A 25432-nucleotide genomic window follows, 5' to 3' on the forward strand; every position below is an offset into this window, starting at 1 on the left:
CCTGCTAAAGGGTTATATGATAATTACTTAAGAAAACAAGTTTAGTTACTATGGTCCAACACAGTCAATAAACATAGTTTAAACCCCTGATCTAATCCTGTATCTACAAGTTTCGTATCTAATGGGATGAGCACATCAAAAACAGACTGACTGGGCCTGGAACATAACTGCATGAATAAATGTTCTTTCCTCTCTCACCCATCCTCCAAGATGCACGGCTTCAAGTAAGAAATAACTGCTTTATTATTTCCTTGAGCAGTGCCCAGGACAGGAAGTGCCCCTGGCTGGGGGTGGGGAAGGGGGGTTAACTCAGGTTCTGTGTCTCTGTGGGAAGCTGTCATGAGAAACAGAACTGGGAAAGGGGGCATCCCTGGTGTCACAGTGGTTGAGAATCCACCTGCCAACGCAGGGGACGTGAGATGGATCCCCGGTCTGGGAAGATCCCACGTGCCACAGAGCAACTAAGCCCGTGAGCCACAACTACTGAGTCCAAGAGCCACAACTACTGAACCCGCGTGCTACAACTAGTGAGCCCACGTGCCACAACTACTGAGCCCATGAGCCACAACTACTGAGCCCAGGTGCCACAACTACTGACCCCACGTGCCTTGAGCCCGTGCTCTGCAACAAGAGAAGCCACTGCAGTGAGAAGCCTGTGCACCGCAACAAAGACCCAACGCAGCCAAAAAAATAAAATAAAATAAATAAAAATTTTAAAATAATAAATAAATAAAAACAAAAAAACAGACTGACTGAGAGGCACTCTGGCGTGAGACCAGTACAGTAAGAAGAAATGCGGGCTTTGATGGCTTAAAAACACGTTTGCAGGTCTGAAATGCTCTGTGAGTGACACAGATGAGCACAGCCAGAGCTGAAGCAGACTCTGGTGGTAAAGGAGGGGCAGGAACTCAGCAAGCAGAAGTGGGTAGAATAAACGGTACTCATCAGTGTTAGTTCTGCACCGTGGAGCTTGCCCACTTGGGCCAAATCCATAGGACTGAAGGCTTTTTGAGCTTCACAGGATCATGGACACCACTGACGATCGGGTGAAAGTTGCATACTCTCCAGAAAAACGCTGAGATCTGCAGATAATTTCAGAGTTTCACAGACCCCAGGACGAGTACTCCGCTGGTTATCAGTTATCGGGGATCAATTATTCATGTAGGGGAGGAGAGATGGGGAAAGCGGGAAGGCAGGTGTACTTCACAGGTAGGTATCAGCTCCCGGGAAGTGCTGGCTTTTGCTTTCTCCTTACCTTCCATCCTGTGCAGGTGGCCCTTCATAGCAGAAGTTCCATATAAGAGGAGACCTGATTTCACCACATAATTCATTAGCGACAAACTAGAGGGATATTTTCCCCAAATTTGTTCTGAGCCTTTAGCAATACAAATATAACAAATGCCCAAGGAGAAGTTATCTAATAATTATATTATTGTATGAGCCGGCTCTTCACTGACTTCGGAAAAATTAAAGCAGATGTGCATAAAGTATTGTCAAGTGTGGAATCAAAACAGCGAATCTATAAAACTCCAGTGTTCAGGTCAAGATAAGCTAAACAGATGTCACAGACTAAAATGGTCTCCTCTTCACATCAATTATTTATTCAGGGAAGATACTGTCTTCCAGGCTAAAGTGACAGTTTTGGAAACTAAAATTCACTGTCCCACCCATAAAGTTGTTTCTTCTCTCTTTACAGGACGCCCAGGGCAGCTTAAAATGGACAAGACTGAGGGGAAAAGTGCATCTTATTAGCCAAGTTTAAGTGCTTTGTACAGATCTGTAAGAAAAAGACTCTATAAACACTAGAATTCAACGTACTCTTTACTGTTTCTTCCCCTTTTCCTCACCATAAACAACAAAAAACAAACCAAACTGAAAAGCTATGCAGAATGATCAGTGAATTTATATGAGTGGTCTTGAAAGGTTTGTAAGACCAAAACAGTACAAAATTATAACAATCGGTTGTTCAGCAAAAAAAAAATACCACTAACGATCACTTAAAATTACTTCTTAAATATTCCCAAGTGGCCAATAGCATTTATACGTGAAGAAGAGGTGAGAGGCATGCAGGGGTAGCACACTGGGAGGCAAGGAATGAGACCCTATTTCTGCTCTCTGCATGTGACCAGAGGAAAACAGTTATTCACTGAAAGTGGCCAATGCTTATAGATGAGCGGGGCCTTTGACGGCGTAAGATTATTCCTTCTGTGCTACTTCAGTTGGAGAATGTCTTTTTGTAGCTCAGAAAAATGTAATATCAATGAGGTTAGGGAACACTGGCTAATGTGGAAGCTTTCACGTAGGTGACAGCCGTGTGGAGTACTTTAGGATCATTTCAATGATCATGTGAGAATACATTAGGAAAAAGAAAAACAACTTGAAAGCAGGTAGCAAGAGCTATGCAATTATGTGTCATTTGATTCTAAAGTGTGCTAACGGCACGAATAAACAAGTTCTCTTGTGCAAAAAGTCTCCAAAGGAAAATTAATTTTTCTTTCAAAATAGCCCTCTGTGTTTTATACGCCACTTCACTTGGGCAATTCCATTAAGGCAATGCTCTCTGTCTGCCCATGAGACTTGCTTTCAAGTCACTGTTGATACAGCTAAGTAGGGTAGGTGGCAAAGTGATTTTCTGATACAATTTGCACCATGTCTGCGTTTTATTGGGAAGCCGTCAAAACACAAATGTCTAATTGTTCCCCTCAAGGAATGCATGAAAAGAATCACACACCAAATGTAAAGAAGGCGAAGGTGAGCCCTGCTTTCTCTCAGAGGGCTGAAGGTCAGCCACAGCATGGGGTAAAGAGGAAGAAAGAGTTTGAACAGTGAGTCGGGATTCTTATTGTAGCAAACCTCCCAGGTTTCTCTGAGTCTTCACAGTAAGTGATTCGTTGTGTGAGCGGTTTGTTTTCAGAACATTATTCACTTCTATATTCAAATGGAAGACTCGAAACACTTCCCAGAGTCAAATACAAATTATCTTAGACTGTGCCACTGATGCTACGAGTACGGATAAACAGAGAACAGACCAGCTAACTCATACGGCAGGGCTCCCCAACCCCCAGGCCGTGGATTGGTACCGGTCCATGGCCTGTTAGGAACCGGACCACACGGCAGGAGGTGAGCAGCGGGTGAGGGGGCGAAGCTTCACCTGTTGCTCCCCCGTCGCTCGCATTACGACCTGACCCATCCCCCCACCCCCATCTGTGGAAAAATCGTCTTCCACGAAACCGGTCCCCCATGCCAGAAAGGTTGGGGACTGCTGTTTTAAAGGATTCAAAGTTCCAAGTTAATTCTATATAGATAATTATTTCTCAGAAGCAGTGGGAATAAACGGGGGTGCTATTTTTGATTGATCCTCTCACCCAGTTTTTCCTTTTACCTCTAGATGACTCCCAGATCACCTCCTCCGCCCAAGTTGCTTCTCAAGCTTCAGTTTCCTCCTCTATTTCTCCATTTAGATATCTCATAGGCCCTCCAACCCAAAATGACCCAAACCAAATACAATATTTCTTCCCTGAATCTTAGCCTCCTAAGGCATGAGTATCCAACAAGTCACCCATAGAAGTCATCCTCAACTCCTGTCCTCATGTAATAAGCATGAAGTTCCCAACACTGTACTTCCAAGGTATTCTACCTTCTGAGTATCTCTGAGATTTCCACCCTTCTTCTATTTTTATTCCCACTCTGTTAGTTTGAGCCTTCAACCTTTCTCATCTGGAATTCTGTGATAAGCTTCTTCCTTCCACCTTCCTCCACCCTGCTACCACTATGATCTTTCCAGAAGTCCAGTCGGGCTGTGCACTCTTTACTTAAAAGTCTCCCAGGCTCTTCACCATTTTAAGGATAAAGTCAACAGAGGTTACAGGGCCTTCTTTCTTGATCTGGACTTTGCTACCTATAGGCTTAACTTCCACCATTTCCATGGGTGATAAAATGAGACTCAGGTCTCATTTGAGATGGTGGTATAGACAGACTTTGTCTTTAAATACTAGAGAGACACATATGTTGAGTGATTTTTTGTTTTTACTCAAAATACACCATATGTAATTTTTAAAACCAAAATTTTATGTGACATATTCCTCTAAACTTAAATGAAGAGCAACTTTAGACAGGTGAAAAAAATTAAACAAAGCAGAAAACTAACAGTAATGAAAAACAGATTTACACACGCAAAATTCTTACCCAATGTCTGCCAGAAAGATATCCTCCAACCTCTTGCTGTTTGAAACGAATCTGTGTTGAACACCAGGAACATACTACTACTGCTGCTCTTAACACCTGGTGGAAGACTGGAACCACAGAATTTGCCAAGAAGGGGATCACTGATGTTAGAACCATCGTAAACTGCCAGGTAGTCTTGGGAGCAGAAGGTGGAGGAAACCACATCAAAATCATTGAACCTGTGAAATGAACCTTGTTAATAATAATGTTCTCCATTCGGGTTTCCATTAAATTATAGATTTAGTTCTTATCAAAAAAAAAGACAAGACAAACGCCAACAGCATCCAAGTTTCACTTGATAGGAAACGTAGAAACAGTATACTATTTTACTGATCAGTTCAAAAGTTTAGAGGAAAGTTTTTGAGAGACTAGAATATGTCAAGGAGTGTCATAAGCTCTGGCGATATAAAGATGAGTAAGATATAGTCCTGGATTTCCAGGGGTTTACAGTCAAGGATATATTAAATCTACTTGACATAAAAGTTTTGATAAGTTGAACTGATATTTATTTATCATTTCAGCAACACTTTAGTTTTTCAGTCTCATTAAAAATAGGGTGTTTACTCTGTTCCCTTGTTATTTTTGTGAGATCAAGTGGTACTATCAGTCTAATTTTTATTAATGGGAAGAATGCTAATATAATAGAGTGGAAGAAATGCTGGTTTTAGAATCAGAGCTTTATTCTCATTCTCACAGTCTGTTTCCCTCTTTTTAAATGGAGTTTATTCTAAGGTTAAGTGAAACAATGTGTAAAATCCAAATTATGGTAACTGGCATACAGTAGATGCTCAAAAAAAATGGACAGACCCAACAAATGATCGTTATTATTATGATTTTGAAAACTAGGAATAAGAAATAGTTATTCCTCATAAAAGAAATAACAAATATTAAAAAACCAATGGTAGGAAAGAATGAACTAAATTCTCTTGAGTCTTATTTAACTGCTATAACCAGAAATTCACATTTCAGGTCACTGTGGTCATCACGGGCATGTCGCCACTCATCCCAGCGCTCAGCCTTCCTGACGTTTGTTAGGATTGTCTTTCTGTGCACACTTTGAGGTGTGATGTGGCCCTGAGACATGCTCTGGCCACAGAAATGTAAGCGGGAGTCATGCGTATTACTTTTGGAAGAAGTTTTAAGAACTACTATTCAGTTTGCCACACTGCCTTCTACTGCAGTGATGATCATGGAAGCAAATGTAGAAATGAGATTCCATCAACCTGGGCAGCTAAGTGACCATGATGAGAGGAGACTCCTTGCCAGGCCACGTTGGACACACTCATACAAGTGAGAAATAAACTTGTTGAGTTAAGCTACTGTGCCTTGGGGTTGTTTGTTACCACTTATAACCTATCCTGACAGACACATCCCTGACTTTTCTTTCATTGTCTAACATAGTATTTCTTTTCTTTTCTTTCCTTTTTTTAAATTGAAGTATAGTTGATTTACAATGTTGTGTTAGTTTCTGGTGTACAGAAAAGTGATCCAATTACACATATATATTCTTTTTCATATTCTTTTCCATTATGGTTTATTGCAAGATATTGAATATAGCTCCTTAACACCATATTTCAATCCAGGTCTTATGCTTTGTCATTTCAAGTAACTATTCCCAGAGTTCCCAAACAAGCAAGACTTCCTACCTGGATTTTCTTAAGGATTTTTATGGTGGGTTTATTATAGCTTATTTTTTAAAAACCTGTTTAAATTATTTGATGTCCTGTCATCATTTTTCTAGGTTCTTCTTTCTCAGGTGTTTTTGTTTTCTGGGTTTTGGTATTTTTGCTAGCCTCTGTAACAGATAACATATAATATGGAATAATTTGAAAATATCTCGTGATTAAAATATTTCCTTTAAGAGGCTTAAGAAAAAAATGATACAATATTTTGAAACAGGTTTTGATTGGCTGAATGTTTTCAAACTGATGATAAAGGTTAAGATGAAAAATTTCTTAATTTTCTTTAACCACATGTAACATTTAATGTTCCTATAATAAAAGAAGGCAAAACAATAGCTAATTTCCAAAAACACTACTTTCATTTTTATTTTCTATAGACAACACATTTACTTTCCACAACGTGAGTCCATGAAGATAAACATCTGAGTTTCCAAGAGGACTCAGAGCTGTTTTGGCTTTGCGTCATTTTCCCATGACAGCACAGAAAATATTTGCAAAAGCCCATTAACAGAAAATGTCATGAGGCCGGCCTATTTGGAGAGCCTAGAAGGATTTATGTGTTACTAATGTCTACAACTTCTTCAGTACCTAGAATAGTATCTGTTTCACAGAATGTAGGTTCTTAGAAAGAATGTAATAATTTTCCAAGCATGTGGATGTGAACTTTGACTATGGTGAGCCCCAGGGCCCAGGCAAGGGCAAAAAATATACACATATCATAGCGTATGCTCTAATCCTACACGTGTAAGAACCAAGTATTGTGCCACGACAGCAAATGACAAGAACCGTTCCTTACGTGTCCATTCGGAGCAGGTGATCCCTTCCCAGGTCTCCTGCTCCTGGCCATCGGGCACTTTTTGTTTATTGTTTTGTTCCTGGGCCTTAAAGGACTTTTTGGCTTTGGGGCACAGCTCCTTTACAAATAGTCTCAGGTGGGACCTGCAGAGCTCTCCAGGGTCCATCCTGTAGACCACTCACTGTCTGATACAGGAAGCAAACCAGGCTTGGTGAGATGTGTCTTACAGTCCAAGGACCCATTTACATATGAGGTCCCTGGAGGTAAATTATGGAGAGTTTATGATTGGGGGGAGAGAATGTGATCACTGACATATAGGAGGAAGGGAGGTAGGAGGGGTCCTAGCCCATTAAGCTTCTATAGAAAATTCTATATTGCCATAAACTACACCATATGCTGAGTTTCAGAGCTTTCCACCATATGCTGTATATCACTGAAACACAGGAGTTAGAAATACATCATCTCAGATGACAGCAATAGTGAACTCTGTCACTCAGAGAACTGGAGGTTGCTTTCCCTTCATCAGTCTTATTGGAAGTATGCAGGATTGGGGAGAATTTTCCTGATGATATAAGATATCTCATATAGCACCAGTTTAGAGGTGTTCTGATATGGGAATAAAAAGGAATTTCTTAAGTACTTAGAAAATTCACCCATGGAGAGAGAGCATAGGGAAGTATGAAGGACCTGGTTTGGGGAGGAGATCGGTCTGATCCGGATTCTGATTTTGACTCTTCATTTAATACAATATCACTTTGGGGAAGTTATGTGACACTTCTGAGCCTCAGTTTTCTCATCAGTAGAGTGAGATTAATAATACATACCTCATCTGTTTCAAGAACTAAATAAGAGAATGGTGGAAGTGTTCATTAAAGTTCTTTGTGTATAATACATGCCCCCCAAATGGAAACTTTCTCTTGCCTTCCCCATGCCCTTTGATTTAAAGATAGGCTTATAACTTTATACCCCAGTATATGAAGCTACTCTAAAACTGTTGGAAAACTACAACAATTGTTTGAACCGGTGGAGTGAGTGCCTCTTTTTCCCCTGAATGACCACTGGCTTGCGTGGAGGGTAGGGGACCCATTTCCCAGGCGAACGGGATCACACCACATGCTTACTTCCCCTTCCTCCGGATTCCTGTATGTGCCTCTGATGAGAATCAGTGCTCTGCATCATTAAATGAACATCTTTTCTGTAAACAGAGCTGGGAGGATTTTCTTAAGAAGGTAAATGGGCCTTACGTACTTGAGCTGGATTACTCTGTCGTCCCTGACGGTGATGGTGTACAAACAGTGCATGTTGTTAGGGTACGCAGAGTAGGAATAGAAAGGGCTCTTGACGACCCCGGTGGAGAGGTTGAACACACCACCACAGGCTGCAACAGAAGGCGGGGAACAGGCAGAGAATGGTTATGACTCATGGCAGAGGAAAGTCATTTCCAGACATTCTTTACTATGGTACCTTTTTCCCCAAGAGAGATGATAATTCTTTGTCTTAAAGCAATGTAAACCTCTCTTTACCGTGCTTACAAATGCTTCAGATTTTTCCACCAAGGTAGAGGGAAAAGACAGTAAGGGGTAGAAGCAGGGAATAATGTTTCAAGGCACCTCTTGGAATGGAATAAGTCTGAGCCAAAATAATGGCCACAGTGAAAATGATGAGAGAAAACGTTTCCCATGTTGGAATATAACTGTCCTTTCTCTATAAAGCAGTGACAGATTCAGAGGGACAACAGTGATTGCTGGAAGTTTAGAAAAGGTGAGCAGAATCCAAGGCACATTGTGGGCTTATGAACCCAGGAAGGGCTGTGATCTAAAGATCTTAAATAATATGGATTGGAGTCTCCTGTGTCCATGATAGACGACTGTAAGGTGAAATTCGAGAAATCACTTTTGAAATAATGGAGTTTAGTTCCCTCTGTGGGCTCAAATGCATAGCTCTTGAGTCTCGCGTATTTCTATTTGGTCGTGAGACTGGTAAGGACCATACTTGACCAAGTTTTATTACCAATCCTCAACAAGCATGAGGAAGGTAGGCCCACCCCGAGTCCAGCAATCAACAGCCCACAGCCCTTAGTCACTACGACTAGTCAATAAAACAACAGCCGTAAAAAGAGAATGAAATCCCATTATACAAAATATAGAATTTTAATTTTTTCGCTTGGCTTTGCATATCAGGAGGATTACTTTGTGCCATGCAATGATGGAAAGTGCCCTATTCTCACAGCAGTGAGAAAGGTTTATATTTATTTTACTTTATGATTCTAAAATTATAGTAACGTGAGTATACTTTGATGATATTTTTATGGTTTACATACTATCAATGGATATATTCCATTTACATATCTTAGAAATGATAACCAGATAGTGGCTGCCATTTAAGGTTATTAAGGTAATTTTTTATTTGTCTGTTTGTTTATTTTGTCTCAATTGAGCCCACATTGCAGGGAAAGCTATTCTCTCTATGCCCATAATCATTCCTGTGCTCAGGCCCCTGGGTACATCTGCAGTGAATTAAATGTTAGATTTGTGTAGCCATTGTTCTATTTCATCTTGTTCACAATAATGTGGTCTCTGAAAGCTTGTCAATGCCTAAAATAACTCCCAAATTTGTACATTGTCAGGAGTTGAAATTTCGATATCAACCCTCTTTAAAAGAGACTCTCATAGTAGATAATGTGGCCCCTTGTATACAGTGTTTTAGGAAAATGAGGGATTAAAGAGTAAAATAATATAAAGTGGGGAGGAAACTCTCCATAACACTAGTTGTACCAAAAGAATAAAACAAGTCACCCCTTCTCTTTATCCAACAGACAGCTGGGGGAAGGAATGTTCTGTCTGTCTTAACAGAATTCCTGGGCCACACAGAATCATGCGTTACAAACGGGGCCAGGCCTCGGGGGCAGTTAACGTCCACAAACCACGAAGGCCTGTTTCATGAGTCAATAAACATTTTCAGGCTCTTCTGGGGATGGGAACAATAATTTATTTGAAAGAAAACAATTTGACTTTCTACCTTTAGCAATGGGTTATGTCAAGTAAAGATCAAACAAACATTTTGCAAGATCTTTTTTTGCCCGTGTTACTGAAGTTGGGATGATGTGAAAAAAAATGCTGTCAGCAAACCAGCCAAGTTTATTGCAGGAGAAGAAAAGACCATTCAAAGTAGGAAAATAGAATCTTACGATTTTCAAACAAACATGGATCAAACTCTACAAAAAAATGAAACGATGTGGGTAGCTACAAAGGTCTTTGTCCACTCGGTGGCTTGTCTCACCCTGATTTTGATACAGAGATGCTGAAAATTATCATGTAGTTGAATACATCCATCTTTTCTTTTATGACTTGTGCTTTTTGCATATTGCTAAAAAATTCTTTCCTACCAGAACATCATAAAGATAGTCTCTTACATTTTTTCTAAATGTATAAAGGATTGGTTTTCAACAGAGTGACTTGGGAAAATGAAACAGTCACCTGGACAGTCCAGGCCAAAAAGTCACTTTACGCAATGTACGAACAACTGAAGGTAGCAGTTCGTTCTAACTTAAATTATCAAAAATAAATCTCAGGGCTTCCCTGGTGGTGCAGTGGTTGAGAGTCCGCCTGCCGATGCAGGGAACGCAGGTTCGTGCCCCGGTCCGGGAGGATCCCACATGCCGCAGAGCGGCTGGGCCTGTGAGCCATGGCCGCTGAGCCTGCGCGTCCGGAGCCTGTGCTCCGCAACGGAAGAGGCCACACAGTGAGAGGCCCACGTACCACAAAAAATAAAAAATAAAAAATGAAAATAAAAAAATAAATCTCAATCTTCCATTTGATTTTCAAAGAGTAGTTCTGCCAAAGTTCATGAAAAAGGGCCTCCCTTTTTTTTTTTTTTATGACCATGCACCTAATTAATAATTTTCTCCCTTAAGGTCTCTGAGTCTTCAACTTGGTGATGTGTGAATACAATTAAATCTCCTTATGGAAATTGCTCAAGGGAAAAAGAAAATTCCAAACTACATCATTATGGCTACTCACGGGTTATCCTATAGGAAAATTTGAATCCCAAGTCCGTGGTGTGTGCATTTGAGTAGAAGTTAAGCAGCATGGGACCAGAGGTGGTGACAGGGGACAGGCTCTCATCCCCACACAGCGTCGCCAAAGGCGTGGAAGATAAGCTGTAACCCCTGACTATGTGCACGCCGTCGTTGACACAGCTTCCCGTTACAATGGAGCGAGCTGAACAGGGCACGGAACAACCAGAAGCAACATAAGTAATAATCAGAAGCAACATAAATTATTACACGAAAATGTGAGGACGATTCACGCAATTTGGTTTCCTGATGAACAACCCTCACCCTAGTTACAAAACAAGCACAGGGGTGAGGAAACAGGGAGAACTTCACAACAGTTGAATCCTACTTTGAAACAATCCAGAATTTTCTTCCCTATAAAATGACTCCTTTAATTCAGTGATTATAAACTGGGGACAATTCTGCCTCCCAGGGACATTTGGCAGTACCTGAAGACATTGTTTTGCTGTCATGCTGGGGTGTGCCACTGACACGGAGTGGGCAGAGGCCAGGGATGCAGCTAAACGTGCTATAATGCTCAGGGCTGCCCCAGGCCCCCTGCCCTCCACCACAACAAGAATGACCCAGCCCCAAACGCCAACGTGCTGCTAGTGAGAAACCTTGCATTTAACAGTGACGCTTACCCACAGATAAAGGACTCCTACCACGGAGACGTCATTAAAATCTCAATGTTAATTAAACAAATGTTACAAATGTTCACACAAACAATATTAGCTTAAGAGTTTAGTGACTGTAAAATATATATCATTGTTTTGTTTTCTAATTATAAAACAGATATATACTCCAACCCATTCTAAAGAGAAATACAAAACAGAAAAACAAAAAATTTAAAAAACTTTTTTTTTTGGTGATGGGATGTTTTCTATTTGCATATTTTGGGGTTTTTTTTTTTTTTTTTGATTTACAATATTGTGTTAGTTTCAGGTGTACAGCAAAGTGATTCATATATCTATTCTTTTTCAGATTCTTTTCCCATATAGGTTATTACAGAATACTGAGCAGAGTTTCCTGTGCTATACAGTAGGTCTTTGTTGGTTATCTATTTTAAATATAGTTAAGAAGACTTCTGTTACTACAATGTATCCAATCATTTTTATGGGTGAATCATATAGTTAAAAAATTAATTGGAGACTTCTCTGGTGGCACAGTGGTTAAGAATCCGCCTGCCAATGCAGGAGACACAGGTTCGATCCTTGGTCTGGGAAGATCCCACATGAGCCAAGCAACTAAGCCCATGTGCCACAACTACTGAGCCTGCGTTCTAGAGCCCCCAAGCCACAACTACTGAAACCTGCGTGCTCTAGGGCCCGTGCTCTGCAACAAGAGAAGCGACCGCAATGAGAAGCCCGCGCACTGCAACAAAGAGTAGCCCCCGCGCGCCACAACTAGAGAAAGCCCGCACGCAGCAATGAAGACCGAACGTAGCCAAAACAAAACAAAACAAAAACATTGATTGGAATCATCCTGCGTAGGATCTTTTGTAACCTAATTTTTATTAACATGAAATAACATAACATCATGCATTTAATATGATTAAATATCTTTTAAAACACTGAATTTAATGCATCTATCGAACTCTAATATATAGATGTGCCATGCTATGTTCAATTCATCCCCTACAGCTTAGTAATTCTACCTTTTCTAGCTTTTGTGATAAAAATACTGTTGAAACAAACATTTTTATATATAAATATTTGCAGAAGTTTCTCATTATTTCATCAGAATAAATTTTTAGAAGTTGAGTTACTGGTACTAAGGTAAAATTCTTTTTCAGATTTATCAAACAGTCCTTTGGAAAAGTGTTACCAATTCACAGTTCCACAGAACTTTAGATATCTGACATTTCCCCCATTTCTACATTTTCATCCCCACGTAGAGAAACCTTGTACCCATTCACAGTCACGCCCCATCCTCCCCCTTTACTGTTCTCCCAATCCTAGGCAACCACTAACCTACTTTCAGTCTTTGTGGATTTGTCTACTCTGGACATCTCACATAAACAGAATCATATATATATATATTATATATATATATATATATATATATATATATATAATATTCAGCCCTTTGTGACTGGCTGCTTTTACTTAACATAATGTTTTTGAGGGTCATCCATGTTGTAGCATGTGTCAGTACTTCATTCCTTCCAAGCTCAATAGTATTCCATTGTATGGAGAGACCACATTTTTGTTTATCCATTTTGTAGTTGATGGACATTAGTTTTGCTTCTACCTTTTGGCTATTATAAACAACACTGCTATAGATATTCACGTACAAGGTTTTGTGTGGATACGTGTTTTCAATCTCTTGGGTAAATAAGTAGGAGCATAATTGCAGACTCGTAGAGTAACCCTATGTTTAATGTTTTGAGGACCTATCAGCCTGTTTTCCAAAGAGGCTGCACCATCCTGCCATCACAACAGCAATTAGAACCAGCATGAGAGTTCTAATTTCCCACATCCTCACCAACACTTGTTATTGTCTAACTTAGCCACACTATTGAGTATGAAATGGTAGTACATTGTGGTTTTGATTTGCATGTCTCTATGAGTAACGGTGTTGAGCATCTTTTCATGTGCTTATTGGTCATTTGTATATCTTGGAAGAAATATCTGTTCAGATCCTTTGCCATTTTAAAAATATTTAGTTAGGCCACACTGTGTGGCTTGCTCAATCTTAGTTCCCCAACAAGGGACTGAATCCAGACCCTCGGCAGTGAAAGCGAGGAGTCCTAACCACTGGACCACCAGGAAATTCCCTCCTTTGCCATTTTTAAACTGGGATATATGTTTCTTAATGTTCAGTTCTAAGAGCTCTTTTCTATTCTAGATACTAGAATGGTCGTAAATTTTTATTTCTCTTGGGTAAATACTTGGGAGTAGAATTGCTGGGTCATAAATAAGGTATGTATTTAATTCTATAAGAAACTGCCAGTCAAATTCTTCCAAGTGGTTATATCAGTACCTATTCTCATGAGGAATGTATGAAACTTCCAGTTGCTCTGCATGCTTGCCAACATTTGATATTGTCAGTCTTTTTCATTTTAGCCATTCTGTTGTGTGTGAAATGGTACCTCATTGTGATCTTTAATTTATTGTTCTGATGGCTAATGATATAGAATATTTTTCATGTTCTCATTTACAAAAGCAAAAGAAAACACTTTTATCTCATCTAGATGATAACTTGAACATGAACCTAACACCTACACACACACACACACACACACACACACACACACACACACTTTACCTACTTAAAATTCCCCATCGGAACTACCCAAAACTACATTACAATCTCTTATACAAGCACATACTATGACATAATGGACTTTACAATCAGACTGCCTGTCTGCTGTTAGAACATTCTTATACATTAAAGAAACTATGGTATACATTTACTTTATAATTTCAAATCCCCTGGCCATAGATCTTGGTTCAAGGGTGGGCATGTGACCTAGGCCAATCCATTGAGAGTAAATTTCAGGTAAACTGTTTGGAATCTGGAATAGACAGTAGTGTGCTGGTAAATAGGACAACCAGCTCTTCAAGGGAAAGAGGCACACCCTTATTTGTAGCATTTTCCAATTTCTGTGGTAGAAATACTCCCACTATAGCCAATGTCAAGTTACCAACGCGAGGTCCTTAGATGCAGAATTTGGACCAGAGGAGCATGACTGTCTCTTGCAAGCCAACTCCAGCATGCCACTGGATAGACATCCTCTCTCTTCCTAGACATGCATGAGGGATATGCAAGCCCCACTGTGAGGGAAGCTACCCTACAGCCAAGACAGAAGCCAGCTTTAGGGTGAGACTCACACTGGAGTAGCACAGAGTGAGAACAGAAAAAGTAAAACGTTTGATGACAAAATGAAAATGCTAGATTAAGCGGATATGAGGGACCACCAACTTTGAGGTTGTCTAGAAGGAAAGCCAATAAATTGCCCTTTTATGTTTAAACCAGGTTGAATTAAGTTTCCTGTTAATAGTGCCATAAAAATTCCTAATTGATATAGTAAGGATTATCATAATCATAATCATGGTTGCAATTATTGGAACCCCACCGTCCTGAGCACTGTTGATAGATTGACTGATTACTCCAAGGTAGGATCTCAGACTCTATCTAGGCCAATCAGATGTGTTCAAACTGTAACTGAGTAAGAAGGAGTCAACAGTGGGAGCCAAACATGTTCAACTTGGAAATCAGCAGCAGCGGTCTCCTGACTGTGGTAGGAAGCCAGGCTGTAACAGGAGGAAATGAAGCTGTCGTGCAGAAAGAGAGGGGGAAAGACAGTACATTTTGAAGGATTCATGTTCTGGAAGCCTATTAGTCCCCTTCTTATTTTTAAACCTTCCTTTGACGAGATGAGATAACCCAGTATCCTTTCTATAAACTCTACATCTAAGCAAACTTGAAGATAATCTACCGCTTTTAACTGAAAGAATCTTGATGTGTGCATTTTTAATACATTTGTACATTAAAAGCCCCCTCCTCTTTTAATTGTATTATCTTAAAGAAAATTGATATTTTTTATCAGAAAATATCTATGCAATTTAAATTTTAAGTCATTTTAGGAACACTTTTGGCATTTTAGCTATGTTTTTATACAACTGAAGAAATCTTGAGGTATCAATTCAAGATATGTTTATTAAAGTAAGCCAAAAGGATTCCTTCATTTTGAAAATCCTGGAATAGAAATGCTTCTAATTGGGAATAAATCTACAAGTTAAAAATGTTAAAGACTTCACTTTAATGACCTTACCATGTAATAAGAAACAATATGATGTTGGAAAAACAGGACAAAAAAGAAATACATTAAACTCAGATTCACAGTTTGAATACTGCCAAATTGTGTACCTTAATTATAGCCTTAGAATTTTTCTTGTTCCAAGAGCTCTATTGGAATTTAAAACATTCAGAGGAGGTGAACGTGAGAATCAAAAAATAGTATGAATTAGCTATAAAAATATCTTTAGCCAGCAACAATACATTAAGTTGTAAAAGCAAAATCACAGAATGAAAGGAAATATTGCTGATGCTAGATTAAAATCTCAGTTCTACTTTGGTCGAATGACCTGCTATGCAGATATCCTTTAAGTACTAAAGAGTTCGTTTTTTAACTCTTTGATGATATAGACTATCACAGTGGTGGTTGTCTTAGAAACTTATGGAAAGGCTGTGAAACGTAAGGTAAAGTATGTCATATACTTGCTAAGGTTTCAAAAAAATTAAAGGAACTAAGTTAATTGCAGAAAAATCAGTCGTGAAATAGCAGTTGTATATCTATACTGAGACATAGCCAAAATGCACTAGTTGTTTATAAAAGGTCTGTATCAACAATAAGGGGAAGAGAGGAAGCTGAGAGGGTATTTTAATTTTTTTGTAGACGGCAATATATTATCAGATAACTAAGCAAACCGTTCAAGACAATCTGCTCATTTTCAAAGCCTGACTCAATATATCATGAAAGTTGTGATATTTGGCAAGTTGCTTAATGATTAAAACATTCTCGTGTCATTTCCAGTAGTAATTTCTTTAAGGTGGGATGCTCTTCCAAATGTTATCCATAAGAAATCAAACATTACATAATATCAGAATTGGTGAAGTTACCTAAAGTCTAAGAACATATCAAGGATTAGCATAAACAAGGTAATGCACAAGAAAATGAGCTATAAATATGTCAGCAGGCATCAAATAATTCACACACATACATCTTTTTCTCAAGCTGTACACATCACCTCACTGCATTAGACCAAAGATATCAGTCTGATTCTTCAGTGAGAAGACACTTGGTGACAAAACCACAGGCATAAGAAAATAATGATAGTAAACACTTTTCCATAATCATAGGGGAACCAACTGTGATATCTTATATTGCAATCAAAATATACACAAAATTCTCAAGTAGAATATAATTAAATGCAACTAGGATGATTGTCTTCTAGGGAGAGAAAAGAACTTCGTCAAGATTTAAAAAAAGTTCTTCAAGAAGCAAGATGTGTATCATAGCTGAGTTTATGGCTGGGAGGTAGCATTCAATCAGACACATGCGAACTCGTCAGGAAGAGCGGTACCCTGAAATTGAATAATACTTTCTCCACGGACGTCATGGGACAAGTGGCTACAGTCATTCTTAATCCTATCTTCAGTAACTGATTTGATGAATATTTACTGTTGAAATCTCAGAGGTGTAAAATAATCCTCCATGATTTGTTTTTATGACTATTTTCCATCCTTCTGAAAAACTGTAAGACACATTTATTATTTTAAATGGGTAAGGTTGTATCCAACATAGTGAAAAATAATTTTTATCACATTATTCACATATCTTCATTACAGAGAGCAATGTTCGATTCTGGGTTTCATCATGATTCCAAGAACTTGGAGAGAATTGAAAGGGAAGCCAAGGATGAGCAATTCAGCAAATAATGTAAACTTGTGGAATTTAGATTCCGACTGCACTTTTCCTTCAGAGTCATAGATGGAGAGGCAAAGATGCCAGAGGACTAGAAATAGTGGGAAATCCTTTTGGTTGAAATATTTTAATATTGCAGATACGATAAAGTCCTTTCAGTAAAATAGCAAAGGGTTCTAGGGAGAGGGATGTGAATTGGGGGGCAGCTCTGAGTAGCCTGGAGACTGGACTCCCCAGTAGAGGATGATTCCCTGAGAGGGAGAAGCAGGTGCTCATATAGAACTAAGCTCTGCAGAGTGTGAAAGCCAAGGTCTTGTATTATAACACAGGCAAGCAAGGAATCTCACACAACTAAATCGTCTCCTCTGGGGCTTGGCCAATTTGAATAAAATATCAATAAGAACTATTTCAAAAGAACCCTTGCCCAGTGCTTTCTAAAATAATGGATTGCAAAATGGGCCTACCTTCTGATTTCTTGAGAAACAACTGAGGAAGTAAAGAAAGGAAATGGTAAGTAGCTGCATGATGCCACTTAAAAAAAAAAAAAAACAACTTAGATTAAATGGAGAGGAAATGTGAACTAAGACCGCCAAAACTCAGTTATCATGTTTCTTGGTGGGAAAAAAGGGCAAAAGGAAAAAGAAATCTAAAACTAAATTTTCTTCCTTTTTTCCTTTTAGCTTTATATTAGGCGTACCCTGTAAAGCAGGACTTCTAAGTTAACGAAGGAGAATTCAGGCAAATATTACGTAGGACTTGCCACGCGGCTGCTCTGAAAATCTAGCCCTATTCCTCTCGGGGCCTTTGAGGCTATCCCTAGAGGACAGTAAACAAAATGCATTTGCATTGGTTCTCCCCCATTTTCTGTGCCAAGGGACTACTCTCTATCCAGTTCTTATCAAGAGATACTCTGGATCTGAGAAAAACTGAGTTTAGAATTTGCCTAGATGTAGGATTTTTTAGTTAAGAATTCTAACCCCCTCATTATCACCAGGGGGAATCAATGTTATTACCCAATTTTTAAAAATAAATTTATTTAATTAATTTATTTATTTTTGGCTGTATTGGGTTTTTGTTGCTGGGCGCGGGCTTGCTCTAGTTGCGGCGAGCGGGGGCTACTCTTCGTTGCGGTGCGCGGGCTTCTCATTGCGGTGGCTTCTCTCGTTGCGGAGCACGGGCTCTAGGTGCACGGGCTCAGTAGTTGTGGCACACAGGCTCAGTAGCTACAGCACGCAGGCTCTACAGCACAGATCAGTAGTTGTGGCGCACGGGCTTAGTTGCTCCGCGGCATGTGAGATCTTCCCGGACCAGGGCTCGAACCCGTGTCGCCTGCATTGGCAGGCGGATGCTTAACCCCTGTGCCACCAGGGAAGCCCCATTACCCAATTTTAATGATAGCAAAATCAAGGCATAGAAGGCACTGGCTTGTCTTAGGTTACCTCATCTGTTAAGTGTTTTCTTTATCTATAAAGTAAAAAAAAAGACCTCTAATCCTCCCAGTAACTTGGAGGCATCTACTTGGCCACATGAATAACGAAAACAGAAAAATATACTTTTAGATTGTTCAATATTGGGGAAAATAAAATGAGTATTTATTTGATGACATCTGATTCCAGAATAAGTACTTTGGAGACAGTGATGGTTTCTCCCCCATGCTTTCTCCTTATATTTTGTCTATTTTTGCCATTTTGTTTTTGACCAAAGTAACATTTTGAATTTGGCAAATCTCTATTTTATTTCACAACTTTGGAAGACGCTGTTAAGAATACCAAGAGCCATTTTAGTCTTGAGGTAACTTTAAAAAGTCTTGTAGACGCTCAAATGGAATTTCCTTCTATGACTTTTGATTTCCCTGAAATTTGTATAGTTCAGTAGGGATTATATAGGAAACATACGTCTGTATTTCATAGAATGACTAGCATTGGAAATGTAATAATAAGGAGAAAGAGAAACTTAGGCCAACATAAAACACCATAACGTAATTTCAGAGCAACGTATTTAGTGGAAGGTAGGTCACTGAACATTTGTAACTTCCCTGCAGGAAGAGCACCAGTGTGTAGGTCAATAACCAATAAACTAGCCTGAATAGTAAAACCTGTCCTAACCCGTTGTCAGTGTTTAGTAAACACGGTGTATGGACAAGTGTGTTTCCCTCTAGTATTCTGTAGCCTGGATCAGTCCATCTTCTTCTTGATAAATCCACCTTTTGTGCCAATGGCCCACCACAAAAAGCAGATCCAGAACTTTCATCTCCACCCAGGTCAACGCAGGGTCTGCTGGCCGCTTGGGCTCAGAAATACTTAGTCATTTGGACAGAATCTCTCAGAAAGAGGTCTATGGCCTCTGGCAGCCAGGAAGACCAACGCTCCTGCAGACAGGCTGTGATTTTTCTCGAGCGCTACTCTCACTCGGTTTTATCACAGTGCACTGCACAGGAATTCCTCAGGCTCACTTAAGGGGTGGAAGGTGATTTTTACTGTAGCTAGTGGATCTCTAACTTGCTGATGGTATTCCATGAACGGCACTGATATGATTAGTGGTAAGAATCTAACCACAAAATAAATCTGATTAATGTTGCCCTTTTTAGGAAATCATCATGATTCATTTAATCTAAGCCAGAAAATACTCACTTAGCAGTTTGAAAACGCTGAGTACATGTAACACTGGAAATTTCACAAGATATTATCATAAGGATATTATCTTATAAAAAGATCAGTCTCTTCAACTGGGTGAGAACGAGCAAATCCATTAGTAAAACGAAATCACTTAAGGGCTTCCCTGGCGGCGCAGTGGTTGAGAGTCTGCCTGCTGATGCAGGGGATGCAGGTTCGTGCCCCGGTCCGGGAAGATCCCACATGCCGCGGAGCGGCTGGGCCTGTGAGCCATGGCGCTGAGCCTGCGCGTCCGGAGCCTGTGCTCCGCAACGGGAGAGGCCACAGCAGTGAAAGGCCCACTTACCGCAAAAAAAAAAAAAAAAAAAAAAAAAAAGAAATCACTTAATCTGGCAAAACCAAATATCTGTTCACAGCCGACTTGTGTTAAAGGGCGTGTCTGGAGATCCTGACTGGTGGCAGCAAAAATAACAAAACAATGGTTCACAAGGTATGTTTCTACGGGCATGATCTGACTTTCACAGCTACTATTTTATATCAATATTTTTGTAAAAATTATAGTGATTACCAGAAAGATTAAGTAATTTGTACAAAGTCATGTGACTAGTAAGTGGCCAATCTGGAATTGAGACCAGTCCTAAAATACCGCGCCTGCCCTACCCCATCCCAGGTCAGGTAGTCTAGAATATGCTCGCCCCTTTACCCCACCTGTCAACTAAACTCAGGGAGCTACTGTGCGGTGTCAGTATAGGTTCCCTTCTAATAATACATGCACCATTGGTATAGGCAGTGCTTTCTGTGGCTATATTATACAGTACATTTACCAGTATCTCCTTTTTCAGTCTAATTAATATTGGCATATGATATTCTTGTGTTTATGTAATGTAGTGAGGACAAATGCACATATAAAGGCACAATCCAAGCCACGTGTTTCCCCCTGTTATTAAGATAACTTTTTCACTCAATATCAAAAAACAAACACCCCAATCAAAAAATGGGAAGAAGAGCTAAACAGAGATTTCCCCAATGAAGACATACAAATGCCCAACAGGCACTTGAAAAAATGCTCAACATCGATAATTATTAGAGAAATATGATTCAAAACCACCATGAGCTATCACCTCACATTGGTCAGAATGACCATCATCAAAAAGTCTACAAATAATAATGTTTGAGAGGGTGTCGAGAACAGGGAACCCTCCTGCACTGTTGGTGGAAATGTAAATTGGTGCAGCCACTATGGAGAACAGTATGGCGGTTCCTTAAAAAACTAAAAATAGAACTACCATATGATCCACGGATCCCACTCCTGGGCATATAGTTCCTGGAGAAAACTATAATTTGAAAAGATACATGCACCCCAATGTTCATTGCAGCACTATTTACAACAATCAAGACATGGAAGCACCCTATATGTCCATTGACAGATGAATGGGTAAAGAAGATGTGAGATATACAGACACACACAGACACACAGACACACACACACACACACACACACACACACACAGGAATATTACTCAGCCATAAAGAAAGAATGAAATAATGCCATTTGCAGCAATATGGATGGACCTAGAGACTATCATACTAAGTGAAATAAGTCAGAAAGAGAAAGACAAATACCATATGGTATCACTTATACGTGGAATCTAAAAATTAACACAAATGGACTTATTTACAAAACAGAAACAGACTCAGAGACAGAGAAAACAAACTTAGGGTTACCAAAAGGGAAAAGTGGGGGGACGGATAAATTAGGAGTTTGGGAGTAACATATACACACTACTGTATACAAAACAGGTAACCAAAAGGGCCTACCATATAGCACAGGGAACTATACTCAATATTTTGTAATGACCTAAAAGGGAAAAGAATCTGAAAAAGAATATATATATGTATGTATAACTGAATCACTTTGCTGCACACCTGAAACAAACACAGCATTGTAACCCAACTATACTTCAATAAAAATTAAAATAAAAAAATAAAATAAAATAGCATTCCCTTAATTATAAGATAATAGAAAAGATATAAAGAAGAAAATAAATATCACCTATAAATCTATGACACGGTAGTAACAAGTCTTTAAGTACCAGTTAATAGTCTTACAGATTTTATTCACAGTTTATTTTAAATAAAAAAATAGGATCTCTTATATAAACTGTTTTACCTTCCCTTAATACTTTATAAATCATGAACATCTTCTTATATTGCTGGAAGTTTGTGTTAGCAAATGCTGAGAAGATTATACTTGACCTCATAGTGCATTCGTACAGTGACAAACATCAGTCCATACCTGGCATTTTCCAGCAAACACATTCCAAAACCTACAGTATGTAGAGATGTAGGAAAAGGAGGTCCCAGAAAGTGCTCCCAGGGAGAGCCTTTATATAATTCATCACCCTATGAGAACTGATGTGTCATTCTTATTTTTATGAAACATAAATTTCCTGGATGCTGAATACTGCAGAACACTTTGTTAAGTTTAACTTTTCACCGCCATGGGAGACCAGCCCAAATAGAAAGAAATTTTGGTTGGGCAGATGAAGCTTGGCAAACGTACAGGTTAATTGTAATTTAGAAATGAAAAGTGAATTCGTGAAAAATATTAAAATGACTGAGTGGTTGGAGATGCCCATCCACTTGAAGGGAAATTTTCTCTGCCATATGATACCGCCTGGGTAAACATCGAGCTGTGTCCAGTGTAGTCAGAACCCAGCCCAGACCAGCAGCTCTACTGTCCCCTTCGCCAACAGGCAGGGAATGAACCCAGAGGGGCACTGTGGTTAGGGATTTCCCAGTCCCTGTGGTACTGATGAAGATGAAAATGAAAAAGAAGATGAGAGAGTATCCCACAGTCAGATTTAATGAAAGTAGTAATTTTATTAATTAATTCATTCAACATTTATGGAGCACCTAACTTTGACTCAGAAGTGAAGTTTCTCTTGCTAGTTTATAGTGTGTGTGTGTGTGTGTGTGTGTGTGTGTGTGTGTGAGACTGTGTGAAAGCACCTGTACATGTGTAGAATAAACACAAATGAATAAATTAGAAACTATGATTAACATGTAATAGATTTCAGACTTATTTTCTTTAGGCCGTTTACGTGATGCTCATGTTCTTAAAGCTCTTGCATTATTTTTTAACCTCTGGATGGAATGTATAGGATGATACTTGTGTTCTTAAAATATTGGATGGAGTTTTAATCAAGTTTACATCAACTCCACTCTGCAACATTTTTAATATTTTCCTCAAATGGTGATTTTAGACAATCTCTGCCTCTGCTTATCTATCACTCATTCATTTATTAAGAACCAAGTGTAATTTAGATAAGAATAAACTTACCTTCCAGATGGAAAGACACAAAAGTCAAGAGGACCAGGGACAGAGGACTGGCCTCTATGATGTAGGTGCAGTTCATGTTGTTGTCATATTGCTTTGGGTAGTTTGGAGAAACAATGTAACCTGAAGGATTAGTGAAGTTCCTTCCACATCCTTAGGGGGAAGAAAAAGCCATTATTAGAACATTTGTTCTCCCAGACAAATCTCTCTTTATCAGTGAGGGAAAGCCTCAACTTTCCTAAGCTCTCTAGAAACATATTCTCTGAGCTACTCCAAATGGAAGTAACAATAACTAAAAGAATGGAGCTCTGATTTAAAAATAAATATGCAAAATCATAATATTATATAGTTTTTAGAAAAATGATGCAGAGTTTTGGGCTAAGTAGAAATTTTACCACAAATCCATTGCAAATCACTTAATTTTAAGATATTAAAGGAAGAATAACTTAGCAAAGATTGAAGAGGATTCATGTAGCTAAAGAAATAAAACTAATGAAAAGTGATCTGTACCAGGTCAATACACTTAACAGTTTTAAAACATTATATTATAGAAAAATATGTTCTTTTCATTACCATTGTAATATGGCTATAAAAATAATACCTGCTTTATAAAAATGGTTGAATTTACTAATCCCAACTCAAAAAAGTCTCACATGATTCCCAGGTGTCAGAAATGAAGAGAACTACCTTTTTACCACTAAAATGACATCTGTTTTATCTAACCACTAACTAGTTAATCCACACACTCCCTATCTATCACATCGATACAAAATATCCGTATCCTTTTAAACTGATATTAAAACACACACATACACAGACACAACGAACCAAGTGAAGGCCTAAAATTAGGTCTGCGGTGGTCTTTTGTTACTGCCTTTACACCACCCTCTTATTCACGTCTGAAATACCTGTTCACTGCATTATTTCCTCTGATTCCTTTCGTCAAACTTTTCCCTAAACAGTGGCTTGCAAATAGGTGCTACTTGAGTTAATTCAGCCAACAAGCACACACACCACTGGGTCTCAGACTTGAAAACTACACGTCCCACTCTTCTACCTGGTGAGTAGTCGTTGGAGAAGGAAGGGGAAAACCCGAAGAAAGCAGCCCCCAAGGTTGACTGAGCCGTGAGAATCCCCTGGGTGAGAGCTCACACGTGCAAGTCCTGCATTCCGACAGGCCTGGGGGGATGACTGTGTTTTTACAGCCCCAGGGGAGTTCCATGCAGGCAGGCAATGGCTGCAGGCAGGCAATGGCTTCAGGCCCGCCCTGCTGATTGTCTACTAATTACGGCCTCCTGGGCTTCTGCCCAATTCCTGCCCCATGCAGATTTTAGGGTTAATTTCAGACATTAGCGAGGGGCACTCAGGCCTTCTACATCATTTCTCTACTGACCTACAGTTGGATTCGGTTCCATTCTTGCTGATTTGCAAGGAAGGGTGCACTCAGGATTAGGTGGCCCACCCAGACTTTCCCCATGGACCTCCAGACCAGCCAACCCTGGAGCAGACCCCTTCTCCCCAAGCCTGCCTGTGGCAGCCACGCCCTTCCATGGGCCCCTGGGTTTGGTTTTCGGTGCTACTTACGGCTAACGAAGGATGCAGAGAAGCCCTGAGCTGGGACCTCCTGCGACTGGAACACAGCAGTGAAGGCGTTTCTGGGCGTGATGACGGGACCCGGGGCCACGTTCCCGCAGCTCGAGGCTAACAGGGCCTGGTCGGCCTCCTGAGTGCCTGCCCACACCTGGCAAAGCCAGAAACATGACTTAGCGCTCCAGGTTTTCCCTCGTCAATGTTTAATTTGTGCTCAGGCTGGAAAATAATAGCACTCAGGTGTATACAGACTAAACGTAATAGTAAATAAAGCAATATTTTCTTTTGAGAACCATTTCTTTAGGCTGCTTTTTTATAGTATAGCCCATTCGTGACTCTTGCAAGGAGACTGTTCATTTTTGTGTATCTAGGCAGTGATTTAAAAAAAAAAAACAACCCTCAATCACTACCCAGTTTCCTCTTGCTTTTTCCTAGTTGACCTGATCTAGCTCAACTTGCTACATGCCGGGGGAAACAGAGCAGCATGTGTGCTGCTGTGGGGTTTACCATTTGTCCTGGATGGCTGGCAAATTGTGGGTTGCAAGTAGAGAAGATTTACCAAGCACGAAGCCCATGGGAAGAAAGTGGATATGAATTCCAGGTCTACATGTAATTGGCATGAATTGGGATAAATCATGGAAGACTTCCTGGCACTGTTGGATTTTAAGGTTCATTTTGAAGAAAGGATGAGATTCAGTCTC

At 39.6% G+C, this 25432-nt stretch overlaps 1 protein-coding gene across 1 annotated transcript in view; it reads right to left on the bottom strand.

The window, feature by feature from the left end:
* Positions 1-25432, bottom strand: part of CUBN (cubilin) — a 265343-nt gene that overhangs the window by 38593 nt on the left and 201318 nt on the right. The window contains exons 55-59 of the mRNA XM_060162639.1: positions 24726-24882; positions 23145-23294; positions 10722-10922; positions 7951-8080; positions 4186-4403 (exon numbers count right to left, since the gene is read on the bottom strand). Coding sequence (XP_060018622.1) covers positions 4186-4403; positions 7951-8080; positions 10722-10922; positions 23145-23294; positions 24726-24882 — 856 coding nt within the window. The remainder of the gene's footprint in view (positions 1-4185; positions 4404-7950; positions 8081-10721; positions 10923-23144; positions 23295-24725; positions 24883-25432) is intronic.

Source organism: Lagenorhynchus albirostris, chromosome 1 (assembly GCF_949774975.1).
Source record: "Lagenorhynchus albirostris chromosome 1, mLagAlb1.1, whole genome shotgun sequence".
Classification (NCBI taxonomy): Eukaryota; Metazoa; Chordata; class Mammalia; order Artiodactyla; family Delphinidae; genus Lagenorhynchus; species Lagenorhynchus albirostris.